The 13714-nt window shown below is 39.9% G+C and overlaps 1 protein-coding gene across 4 annotated transcripts in view; it reads right to left on the bottom strand.

Moving 5' to 3' along the window:
- LOC139953205 (uncharacterized) overlaps positions 1-13714 on the bottom strand; it is an 88607-nt gene that overhangs the window by 25170 nt on the left and 49723 nt on the right. For 3 of the 4 annotated variants that reach the window (XM_071952664.1, XM_071952687.1, XM_071952673.1), the window contains 3 exons: positions 7942-8193; positions 5168-5275; positions 1977-3884 (listed from right to left, as the gene is read on the bottom strand). In XM_071952664.1, coding sequence (XP_071808765.1) covers positions 1977-3884; positions 5168-5275; positions 7942-8193 — 2268 coding nt within the window. The remainder of the gene's footprint in view (positions 1-1976; positions 3885-5167; positions 5276-7941; positions 8194-13714) is intronic. The other variant, XM_071952679.1, reaches the window with a different exon arrangement.

Here is a 13714-nt window from a genome sequence, read left to right as displayed (position 1 = left end):
TAGCTAAATCAACAATTTGAAGAGGAAAACAAATTAGTGACCAAATTTTGAAGCATGTGTGGCCTTACCTATGTGAAAAAAAATCTTTTTTTTGTCTTCAATATAAATGATTGACTTGGGTGCCAGGTACATGCAAATACAGCTAACAAGTGCAAGGTTGAACTCAATTGAATTAAGCAACACAACTTTGAAGTCCATGTCTGGAGTAGTGATAGTGGACGTGTGTGTGTACAAATAACAACTGTTTACAGAGTTAAGACATAAACTATGTTCTCACTCAGCCTGGTGTGATATCAAACAGACAAATTCAATTTAAAAACAACCCGCTTCTTCCAATCGACGGGCATGAAATGTTTGGTTAAACAAAATACGTGTCACAACTTTAACATCTATTATACATCAAAACTCTTAACACACATGTGACTGGCACACAACATTTTATGCAAACAAGAATCCTCCCTTTGAGATAACCTAATTGAATCACGATATAGGGTACCAGACACATGAGACCCTGCCCATTCAGACAAATTAATAATCTAAGAGCAAAATGTTAAAACTGCTCAAATATGTAGGATTCGAACTCCCTCTAGCTACTGGGCAATCTCGGTGTCCATTTGGTAAGACACTGCTCTGGAATTGCAAAGGTCATGGGTTTTGAATCCCACCCAAGTAAAATGCTTGTGATTTTTGTTCACAGAGTTCAGGAAAGTACCGAGTATACAGTGCCTAGATACACATCGGTGTATATGGTTGAAAACAAAATTAACTTGCTATGGAGTCTATTGCTATCAGTCAACCTTTTTTTTTATTCAAGAGCCGACCTTCGTCCATCATGCAGTATGGTACAAATTTTCCCAACTACAAAGTTGCGTGCTTGAAGCCAGGAAAGCCATTGAAAACTCCTGAGCTGAGAGAACATTTATCTAAAATATCTGTTTCATTTTAGGCATTACTTTGTTCGTTAGTGTACAGGGTGGATTAAACAGTCCGTCAATATTAAGAAAATCCAAACTGGGGTGGATGGTTAGACCAAAACAAACTTTTAAAAAAGATTGGCATTTGAAGCATTGATTTCTCTGAAGGGCCCCTGGAGATGCTACAGGGTAAAACCACATGTACCTACCCCGTGTCTCCACACATAATGTATTAGTAGATATCGGTTTTTGGTGTTAGTACTTCCAGATGGAAGATGACAGGCGAGCAGGGATTAGATATGAGACAGTAGATGATGAGTGTTTTTAGTCATGATTCAAGTCAGTCCCATAAACAGGGGGGTCAATATAACACACTTCCCGTACTCAAAATGAAAACCACCTGGAGCCTCCAGGGCCGCTCTATTTTATTCATTAACAGTCAAGACGCCTAATCTTAGAAAAGAGGTTTTTTTTTCTTCTTCTTCTTCTTTCTGGCAAAGGTCAAGTGCAGACGTTTATTATGTTTCAGATTATATTTGGAGGCTCAATTAAGTATTCCCAACAGGTGAAGTGACTAATACCATCTTGCTTTCTTGGGCATGAAAATTGGAAAAAACAAATTACACGTGCAATAAAGTTTCACGAACTGCCTATAAGTAGGGTGGGGTTTTTTCTTCTTCAAAATATGTGTTTTTCCAGAAAATTTAGTGAATGCGCTTGGATGAATGACTGGTATCATATCAATCATTTGATGTGGCATTCCAAAATGCAGACTGAAAGAGCTTCTGATTTTGTCTTTAGAGTTTGAGAAGTCTGTTACGTTGAAATAGGAGGTGGATCTACAAAATAATCTTGGTGCTTCTACCGTTTTCTGGGGAGTGTTTTTTTTTTTTTTTCTTTTACAATTTGGATTGTTGCATTCAACATGTATCAAGACCGGGGGTACAGTTTCAAAAATGGGCAATTACCTTCTGGATGTGGGCCTAGGGTGTTATGGTAAAAGCCATGATCGCTATGAATGGGCGGGGCCCCGCTGTGCCTTAAAACTGTGTCGTCACCCACCTGGGTTGTGGATTTCTGCGTGGGGCTCTGGTCTTGGGCACTCTTTTGAAAATGTGGACCCTCGCTGTATGCTAAATCATCGTTAGTGTCAATGGCAAAGGTGTCAATAGCATTTGAGTTGTTGGAATTGATGTTAGCAGCGCTGAGAAGCATCTGGTTATCCAGTGCGCCCCTTGGGTTAGTTGGACTACCACCGAGCTTGTTGGTGTAAAACTGTCTGCGGGCCTCCACTAGGGAATCCGACCGCCGCACCGGAGGGGTCGGAGGACAAGAGTTCCTGTTGGAGTCCGATTTACTGACAGGAGTAGCAGTGGCAGAAGTGATAGTGGTAGTAGAAGTGCATGAAGAAGAAGAAGAAGCGTTAGTCTTTTGTGGTATGAGAGTAGGCTTGTTTGGCGGTACAGGTGGTGGGGTACCTCTTGGGGAGACAGTGCGCTTAGCAGGAGGTGTGAACACTGGAGGTTGCTGCGTTCCGACTTTGGCCGGCTGGCCGCTGGCGGCGACTGTGGTGCTTGCCAAGTTGGAAGACACATTTGCTGGGCTGGGTGGATTGACCTTTGAAAGAGGTGCTGTCGGCTGGGTGGGTGTTGGTGGCTTCAAGGGTTGCTGTGAGGATTTCTTGGCTGTATTTACTAAAGGTGAGACAGCTGCTTTAGGGACGATTGATGAGCCGACTTTGGATGGGGATTGAAAAGCAATTTGAGATTGATGTCCTGGAAGCCCTGATGATATTGCTTTCTTAGTACCGGCTTTAAAGGCATCTGCTGCTTTCATAAATGTGGAACCAGAGAGAGCTGTAGGTCTTACTAAACTTGTAGCTGCAGGTTTTGGAGACGGTGTACTTGGTTGGAGGCTTCTTTGAGATGTTGTCCTTTCCATTTCAACAGAGCCTTTTCTGTTCTGCTGTGCTGGCCTTTCCATTTCAATGGAGCCTTTTCTGTTCTGCTGAGGTGACAGCACATTATGAGATCCCTTGGAAGCACTCCCTGTGCTAGAAGGGATTTTACTGCCTCTCAGTGGTGGCGGTGATGACGTATTTGTTCTACAGTTCAACCTATCAAGACTTGTTGCTGGACTCAAAGTCTTCCCATTTCCCTTAGAATACAGTAGAGATCCTTTATGCTTCACAGATGACCTCACTTCAGTCTTTCCACTTTCATTTTCCACACTCCTGGTTTCAGAGTTACTGCCGGGAGTGGGTTTCCCAGATGAACCATACTGCGGTTGGTAAGCGCTCTTCTGAGGCCTTCCTGGTATTGGCTTAGAGTGTGTAGGACTCATGGGACTATAGAGCTCCTCAGATCCAGAGGAAGACCCCTCAGATTTATCTGACCTCGGAGGGGTTCTAATTCCTCTTGGTGTGCCAATCTTCCCTGCTTTTGCTGCTGAAATAGGAGATCCAGTAACCCTTCCAAGAGGCTTAGCTCTACCATCTCTTCCATTGGTGGCAGAAGTGGGATTCTCGCGGTTCCCATTGGAGGCATCAGTATGTCTTGCTTCTGCTAAGGACAACTGTAGGTCATTCATACAGTTATTAGCTACATCTAGCTCTTCTCTTAGCTCTCGAGTTCTATTTTCTTCGCGATTGAGTTTGGCACGGAGCTGTTCCCGCTCGATGTCAAACTCCGACAGCCGCATCTCTATCCCTGCTTCCATTTTGGTGAACCTCTTCCGCTCCTTGTGGATGCAGGCCTTGGCGGTCCCAAGCTGAGTTTCCTTCACAATCATCATGTCTTCCAGTTCTTCCATCCTCTGTTTCATCTCACCCAGCTCCATCAGGAGGACCTTCCGCTCATCTAAGATGACCTTGGCAAACTGCAGGTGCTTCTTCCGTTCCTGGACTAGGGCCACTTGGGAGCGTTTATTCTCTTTCTCAAGCTTCTTCTGTTGGGCTTTCTCAAAATCAAGCTTTATCAGAGGAAGATAAAAAGGGCAAAGTAGATCAAAGTTAATTTTAAAAGTAATTTCAAAATTGAATTAATAAAAAACAGATTTTCTCAGACAAAAGTTAGTTTTTTTCCAATATCAAAGTGACCTTGAGTCTTACATACATGTATAAAACACTATACAGATGTGACAAGCTGTACATTGTAAATACATTCAAACAAATTCAAGAAAAAATCAATCTATGTTTCTTCCTGAAATCAGAGGTAGTGTGGATAAAATGCCGGTTAACAAAATATGCCTGTTTCTTAATTAAAGAAATACAATAAAACAAATCCGATTAAGCTTGTGACAATTTCTCTACAACAAAAGGGCATCTTTAAAAACTGTACGCACACATCAAGCACCATCCCCTCAAGCTATTTTGCATTTTTATTTTCAAGCTACTCCATCAAGGGATTAACTCCAAGCCGCTGTTTGCCTAGATCGCAAATCTCTTCATCCTCAGCAGACATGGAGAGAGGGGGAGGGGGGGGGGGGGGGCAATCTCTGGCGGCTGATTTATGATCAGCAGGAGGGAGGATGGAAACAGGTTGATAAACGGCCATCGCTTCACCCATAGAGCAAGGACTCTGACAGTCTCTCTATCTTTTGTTTTATGATTCAACTATTCACTTAAACTTTCATTATATGCACTAAGCCAGGAAGATTCTGTGTTTAATTGATTGCCTCAAATAGCAAATGTGAAGGCCACACAGATAATTAAAATATACTAACAGCAAGAGGGAACCGTTTTTCTGTGCGGACCTACATATTGTCAATTGCAAGAAAATGTATAAAACTATTTTAAAATGGCCAAGCACACAGACCACAGTGAAATGTTTTGTAAATTTTGTATTGATCAGAAAGAGAATGGCTGATCAGCTGAAAAATTGCATACATGTAGGCCTGACCGTATGCATTAAAAAAAATCTATTTTTTTTAACATGGACAAAGAAGAAAAAATATTTAGATAAAACCAGGATACCCCCCTCCCCCCAAAAAAAAGAAAAAAGAAAAAAAGGACTCCACTGGATTTTACTGTGGAAAAAAAATTAAAAATTGCCCTCCAACCATTGCATTCAGCAAGGGAATTCAACGAATTGAGTCACACAATAATGTGAACATGCAATCAAAAACCGCCGACACAATTATCATTTTTGATCTCCTTCGTCTTCAATATTACTCAGCAATCCTGACGAGTCCTAACAAACAGTGAAACGTTTAAATACAAATGGTAGTATCACCAACTATTTGGGTTCTTATACCTGCTGCGCAAGCCGCTCTCTCTCCTTTTCCAGCATGTAGGTGACGTCATCCCCTTGGGCCGTATCATGCGCATGTTTCCTCTTTTCTTCCTCTAGATCCACCACCATCTAAAAAAAATAACCCCAAAAGAGAGTCATGAAAAGTGCAATTAGGTAAATATCCACTGTGGGACCATTTTGTGATAAATTGGATGTCATTAAAAACAAAAAAAAGTCAATAATGGAAGTCATCTGTTGTGAATCCACCGCACTTGCATGGTCTCAAGGAAGCTTTCTATTTACACTCTGTAGAAATGTTGCACTGTGATAGCTCCCTAGATGGTGTTAATTTAAATACATCCTCTGTAAAACTCAGCTTTCAGAATGCAGCGTTTAAACAACCTCCCAGTAAATGGTCCTCCCTTAACAGCAGACAACCACTAGTAAGAGCTACACGTATGGGGCAGTTAGAATTCACTTCAAGTGGTCCAGTACAGCTGGCTAGTTTAGCCTTAATATGAAACATGGACAAGTGAAAAAGATCATAGGACTGTGACGGGCAGAAAAACTTTTTTTTTATCAACTTTTTAAACACCTTTTGAAATTGTTCGCAGCCTTTAACCCCCTGTTACTTTCACCAATTGTTTACAAACCAGAGAATGAGGTTTGTGGGATTAGGGTAGACTAAGGGAGGGCAGTTCATTATTTATCAACAGATGAAAGCACTTTGAAAACAATCGGTTTACAAGACACTTTAGTTCAGACGCAAATGCTTGGCCCATCCCTTACAGGGGCTACCAATTAGAGTCAATGAGTAAGACAATGACGCCAACTTGAGGGACAAAATACCAACTTAAGGGCGACAGATGATCTAATCTTAAAATTCCCAAGCTACTGGGTCCAACCTCAGGTAACGCAAAGTGGTTATTACCCCCTGTAAACTCCGACCTGCTTTTTCTTCTGTGACAGAATAGTTTAGGTAGGAAAAGATATGTACTTCAACATGGGAATCTTGACACGTGTTGTAAATAACCTTGCACAACCAAGTTGGTGAGACGTTTGCATGTCTGATATGAAACTAGTTATTCAGTAGCAACATTTGAGGAACACGCTGCAAGAGTCATTAACCACAATTTGCATTTATTGTGCTTGGTAAGCAGTTTGCAAACAGAAAAATTATCTTACCCATGACTTTCTAAAGGGTCTAAAAGATGTGTATTTTTAGAGAGAGGTATTTGTGACTTCTTTTCAAATGACTCCTAAAAGCACAGAGTATACAGTGCCTCATCATACACAGGTTAGTCAGACATCGGTTCTAATATCTATCATTCAAAAACCATAACTGAAGACAATTATGGATGATATTGGAGGGTCAGTCAGTAGGAGGGTTGACTGTGTGCTGTGTATGCATTCACCCAACTGCAGGCTGGCATAACTGATCTATCAATCCAACACTATTGAAGGTCAATAATAAGAAGTTAAGAGAGGCCAACCCATAGAGTTATATATAAGAACTAGAGGGTGCACTGGCCTATATACGTGCCCCGGCATGCGCGCAGGCGGCCATTTTCTAAGTTGACAAAACAGGCACAGCCATCTCACAGTGTGTGTTTGTGCGGCCATTTTGTAAGTTGAACAAACAGCATCGCGTGAGCGTTCAATAAAAACAAACTCAAATGTACGTTTCATATTCAACGAGGGTAAGAATGGCGCACTTGTCATCTTGCGGTCCCGCCGCATTTGTGCAAGCAGCATCACCAGTGCGCCCTCTAGTTCTTATATATAACTCTTTGGGCCAACCTTACTTCCAATTTTACAACACTATACTCGAAGCAAATATTTAGAACTATGCTCAATGCTTAGTGTTAGTCTAAGGGAGAAATCACACCCACAAACACCCAGACCTCTGTGCAGTAAAATCAATCAACCAGCCCCACAAACCTTGTTTACACACACTCAAATACACACTGCCTCTTTCACCAAAAGTCAATACAGAACTCATGAACCAGAGTGGAGTGCTTGGGTTTCTTAGCTAGAAGTGAAATGTAGTATTATTACATTAGTAGATTAGGGGAAAGCGTGCGTATGAGCCGACAGCATTCAACCAATCAGATTGACCGTACTGAAAGCAAACAGTGTACACTTTCGATAAAATGTCAGTTACTACCCCGTTTCACATCAATCCAGTGAACTAAACATTAACAGTATTGAAGTATATTTTCATCATACTTTATTGTACACTTTTAGTTAAAAGAAAACAGCAAGTGAAGCAAGTTTTCAGTGCAACATTAGATGGAAATTTTGGAGCGATATCTTTGTTTGCAAGTATCTTTGAAGATTTTCCAAAAGACATGACACCTGGGGCTAAATACCTCAAAGCAGTCACATTGTTACTCGGTCACACAAAACTGAAATGAGGCTTCAAGACTAAACAGTCTGGCACCTTTTATGGATCACCATTCTAGTCATTACAGTGCACAGGGTCTCAGACAGACAACCACAGGGTCGAGAGGCTGAAGTGAGGCTTAAAGACTAAACAATCTGGCACCTTTTGTTACAATTCCAGAAAAAGCACCTTTTAAGTCTCAATATTCTAGCCATTACTACACACAGACAACCACAGAGTCCACAGACTGCAAGGCAGAGTCCGAATTGGCGGCTACAGCTAGGGCTACAGCTAGGTTTCTGCCTCATCGGGCGTTGAGATATAGGAGGACCTCCTTAGAGACACCCTTAGCAACAGACGTAGTCGTACCTGTAGATGCCAACTGGGATACCGCCTAAGATCTACATACCTTAGCATGGCTCTCCTTCAACCCCTTCACTTGGCCACTCATCTCTACTTCAGCTTTCTTATGTTTGGCCACCATGGCTTCTAGGTAGGCCAGAGCATTGTTACTCCCCTGTTCCTCCTTGCAATCCTCTCCATTACTGCTATTATTGGTATTCCCATTACCGTCTACATCCCGTCCTAGGGCGGTGTAGGGGTTGGCTATGGTGTACCGCTGCTGGCCGTTAGAGGGTCGGAGAAGCTTTGTTCGCTCGGCCTGGAGGGGGGAGACAAACAAAATTACACAGCCATTATAAAAACATGATAACAATTTTGCAAAGAGCCTGAAGTACTAACTAAAGTGGTTCGGGACAACCTATTCATTTCATTTTTGGATGGTTATTTGCTTTACGCTAGATACAGGTCAGTATTTTAAATCTGCCTTCAGCAATAGAGTGGATCATATCCCTGTATTGTGGCGAGCCAGTTTAACTGCAATCAGGCAGATTAGTTTGGGACCAATGGACCTCTAGCATTGACTTGATCACCATGCCTTCTAGAAGTGCAACCATGATGAAACAATGGAACATGCACATCTTTTACGAGTGGCACAGAGAATGAGTTGATGAGCATCACATCACAACCCTCTTTTATCCTGTAGCTGAGGGAGCCATACTCAGAAGTCTACCCAAGCCTAAATCAGACATTTCACTGAACATGATGGCATTAACAGTACAGACAAACAAAACATCAGCCTTGATATTAATGTGAAGTGATTTATTTAACTTATCATACCTAACCAGTCCTAATTAAAAACCATTCATATTGTCCTTTGTGTTTCCATCTTCTTATGGTCAAGCCAGTCACTTCCCTTCAACCCCCCTTTTGTTTCCCTATTCATTGTTTACCCCTTGCTTTTTTTCTGTATGCTTTCTAACCCCATTCATGTATTTCCACTTCACTGCTTATGTTTCACTTAGTTAATACTGTTCATGTTTGCTGTGTTGTCGTTTAGCCTTCGAGAAAGACTCTGCTAGGGTCGAAACTTCAGGCCATATGTTGTTTGCAACAGCTAATTTTATTTTCAGGTCCTAATTAAGTGTATTTCAAGAGCTCTTATTCTCATCGCTTGATCAGCAAATAAGCTCAAGTATGAACTTGAGCAGGAAGTGCCTTGTTTTGGTATTGGGTGCCACAAATCATAAAGATATGCACTTCCTATATGTTTAGAATATTCATACATAAATGCAGCGCTAAATTTATTTTAAACACAACACTAAATGAAGACCAAAAAAAAGAAAAAAAGAGAGCGAGAGATCAGATTTGTACATATTTAGCTGATTTGCATCACATTTTTCCAGAACCTAGACTCTGTTTACACAAGTTATATGCCCATAACCATCTGCTGCTCCCAAATCATCATAACATCATGACAAACCTGCCTATCAGTGCCATTTATCACAACTACTCTAGTCATATTCCTCACTTTACCGAACCAACGTACAAATTGAATAACCAGAAGAAGAAAAACAACGTCTGACACCAAGATTCTAAGATACATTATAGGATTAAGATGTCATATTAGATTGTCAGCTTAGCTTGTGCAGTTTAAAGAGGAGCTCTAACCTCCCAGAAAATATATACAAAATGCTTGCAAGCAAAGCTAGTCTGGACAAATATTTTCACCCCAATTATGTTTTGACTTGTTTTGAATACAGCCAATTGCTGTACCTTCTCACATCCTACATGTCTAACCTAAGACATCATGACCAGTCAGTAAGACGGCAACAGTGGTCTAGTAAGACATACCATCACTCTCCTAAGTATCAGACGGTTAGATTATTCCTTAAATGAACTTCCCTTATGTATGATTGATGAACACCGAGCATAGACTACTTGTTCACATGAAAAAGCAGTTGACACTATTGGTAATTACTCAAAATAATTATTATCATAAAACCTTTCTTGATGAGGAGAGGTTGATAGTATAAAACATTGTGTGAAACAGCTCCCTCTGAAGTGACAGAGTTTTCGAGAAAGAAGTAGTTTTTCACGAATTTGATTTCGAAACCTCAGATTTAGAATTTGAGGTCTCGAAATCAAGCATCTGAAAGCACACAACTTTCTTTCATTAATATCTCGCAACTTCGACGACTGATTGAGCTCAAATTTTCATAGGTTTGTTAATATATGCATATGTTGAGATACACCAACTGTGAAGACTGGCCTTTGACAATTACCAATAGAGTCCAGTGTCTTTAACTTTTTGGTGCCTGGCTAGCAGGACCAGCTCGCTTGTCATTTTATTATTCTTCTATTCATACATCTCTATAATTTCATTATAAAAACAAAATGATTCTGACTTGTCAACCCAAATCTGTCTTCCTAAACTCGATCTGAAACATGTACAATCCTATTACCCACACTAATATTGGCTTAGAGAACTAGATATCTGCCCAGATAGTACTCTAACAGTCTCAAGTAGAAAATCCTGCCCAGAGGCAATATATACAAACTCATAACAGATTTCATATAATGCCTAGGACTTTTTTTTCACAGCACTTAGGAAAGTAACGAGTACACAGTGCTAACACACATTCGGTGCATACCGGTAAAACCAAAATTAATATTCTTTATTCAGATCCTCGATGCAAATTTCAATAATCGTTGCTGCACCTGATGCTAAAATATAGGATTTGAACTGCCTCTAGCTACCGGGCAATCTCAGTGGTCTAGTTGGTAAGACACTGCTCTAGAATTGCAAGGGTTGTGGGTTTGAATCCCACCCGAGTAATATGCCGGTGATTTATTTCCAACGCTCTGGAATGTACTGAGTACAGAACATGCTAACACATCGGTGTACACATGTATGAATATGGGTAAAAAACAAAATTAATATGCAAATTTACATCTACTATAGATTCCAAATGCCTGGTGAATGTCCTTGCATTACAATCACAGTTCTTATTAAGATTGTATGTTGTTTTCTTGTATCAATGGCCAAATAGATAGGAACAATAAAGAAACCAATGTTTGTTTTATTTGTTTCGCATCACCCAAATCGGGTTCAAAGAAGCCCTCACATGGTCAAAAGTAATGGGAGGATGGAATGGATATTTAAACAGGTCTGGTACTTCACGGAGGCAACAAAGGCGGTTGCCTCCATGCTCCCAATTCATTGCCTTGATGCCCTTGAAATGTTCCAGTAAAAAGTTACAATTTCCTCATAGGGTGGGTGCCCTTTACCAAGTACCAAGGAGAAAATGACTTGGTGTCCTTGCCCTTTCAAAAACAAAGGATCCAGCCGATTTCACAAAGAGTTAGGACTCGTCTTATCTCGAGTTAGGACGAGTAACTCTTCCTAACTTAGGATTAATCTTAGGGTCTGCATGCAACAGTGCAGGGTAAGACTCGTCCTAAGTCATAAGATTAATCCTAAGTTAGGAAGAGTTTTGTGAAATTGACGGCTGGCCTGTTTATTCCCAAGTTTTCTACTTTCCCTTTAATGTTCTAGCATCATATGCGCCTCCATGTACTGACTCCATCTGATTTCATTACAGACATGATTCAATTACTGCCCTTATTTAATAAGTTACAGTTCAATTTAAACGACCATGCATTCAGCCCACTAAGCGCGACCCACCTGGGCTTCATGGTGCTGTGTCTATTGACCCAAACAACTATGGTTGTTTAATCATCACAGGAAATCAATTAAGCAAGGTTAAATGACCAACCAGGTTAGTGTAGTAATCAAGCACGCTTAATTACTGAGCTCTCATGGCAGAGTAAAGTTAAATAGGGGCAGTACAACCTTAATGTGTAAATCATTTCTAGATCAGAATTTAATAGTCTAGAGTCATTCAATGTTGTTGTTGATACCTAAGACCAGAGTCGACAATTTTAATGGAAATTTAATTGAAGAGTACCCCCATATTTTTGAGGGTATGCACCTTATTTTTGACTGCATGAAGGTGCTCTCAATAGTATTTTTATCACTTCCGGGATATAAGTGATTCGCTAAGCACAGTTTTAAAAGGTGTTCTGCCACCTTTTTCTCGCCGTAGTTTTAAGTTGCTTTAGAGGTGGATTATAACGGCTCCTTTAAAGATATTATTGTCCGAGATGGATTAGATGTCTGTGGTGGTAATGTGTTTCAGTCTATAATAACTATTTTAGATATAGAATAAAATAACCCTGAAAGTGATACAAATATGTTTGAGAGCACCCTCCCACAGTTAAAAATCTAAAAATACGGCGCATACAAGATGACAAAAGTTATTGTAATACAAAGTCTTTTGTTAAATGATTATTTTTATTGCATTACAATTAAAATTGATACACACCTTAGCTCTTTAAGCAAAGGACTAGATATTTTATTATTTATATATATATATATTTTTATTTTTTTTCTTTGAACTACTTTTAACCTTCACTCATTCTAGCAGGGTTTTATTTGTTTAATAACAGTTTAAACTTTGTTTGTAAAGGTTAACAATTTTAAAAAGAAACATTAGGCCCCTAAGCGTTCTGTTATTTCAACGCTTCTGCCATTGTTGATTTCATATTCATCCGGACTGTATTATCTGTCTGTCAATTAAAAAGAGTTCCAGCCAGGCATAACGTGTCAGTATGTCATCGCATTTCATCATTCTAACAGACTGGATTCAACAGAAGTAATGAGGGGTAGCTGAAAGGTCAGATGGGGTCAGGGTATCCAACACCACTAGACTTGTAACAGTCCACACTGATGCTGACTTACTGAAGTTCCCAGATAGTTTGTAAATGGTGTAATGGACTTGCCTGTATGCTTCATGTACACACTCCACACTGTGCATTAGATGCACTGTGTTAGACTTCTCCTGATCAAGTTGTGAAGCCAGGGGTTATCTTACAGTACAACGTACATTAAACTACATGTAAATGTACAGTACATGTATGTATCTAAATCCCATTCCACATGTATGGTACATGTATGTAAATTGTTTATACTTCTACTACATGTACAATGTACATGTACAAATTTTGTGTGTTTTTTCACTGCAAAAATATTGCGCAGTCTTGTGGAGCTCTAATGGTGAATACTTCATTTCATTTCATATCAGAAACATTTATTTCCACATGAATAAGCACTTTAGAAAACACTAATATGAACACCTGGTACACGCTGTGCATAAGTAAAAAGTATTTATTTTTGTAAGAATACAGCCAGCAATTGTCTTAAATCTTTGAGATTACACTCAAATAATTATGCAGGTACAGTACATTACAGTGGGCAGTTGTGTAACTGTGTAAATAAGTGAAGCACACTGTACAACTGCACAACATACGACTGCTTTGCAAGTGTCATTACAAACTAAAAACTAAAAGGTTCTTACATTTGTAGCTTAAACTTAAAGGGTCTGATTCTCCACAATGGTCAGCAAAGTATGAGGTTTACTCAAACTGTTTTAAGACAACAAACAGGATGGGTAATTATCAAACCAAAACTTATTTTGTTTAGTTTAAATTCAAAGGCTCACTGTGCCGATTCTAAAGCCAAAAGCCAGTTCCAATCATTCATATAAATAACTCCATCTGAAGTAGGACTAGTCTGAAGTGCTGTCAAACGTGAGAAAATAGTACTATTTCCCCCCAAATTTCTGCAATCGAAACAATACCCATGTACATGTCCACACGATTCCTGAGAAATCATTCAGCATTTTGATATCGTTATTTTCACTCAGATACATGTACCTTCATGTGTATGACGTTCCATTTATTGAAATGTTCACTGGTTGGTTGGATGGTTTCATTTATTG

Source organism: Asterias amurensis, chromosome 2 (assembly GCF_032118995.1).
Source record: "Asterias amurensis chromosome 2, ASM3211899v1".
NCBI lineage: Eukaryota > Metazoa > Echinodermata > Asteroidea > Forcipulatida > Asteriidae > Asterias > Asterias amurensis.
The sequence above is the reverse complement of the archived record's forward strand: the minus strand, read 5'-3'. Positions and strand labels throughout refer to the sequence as shown.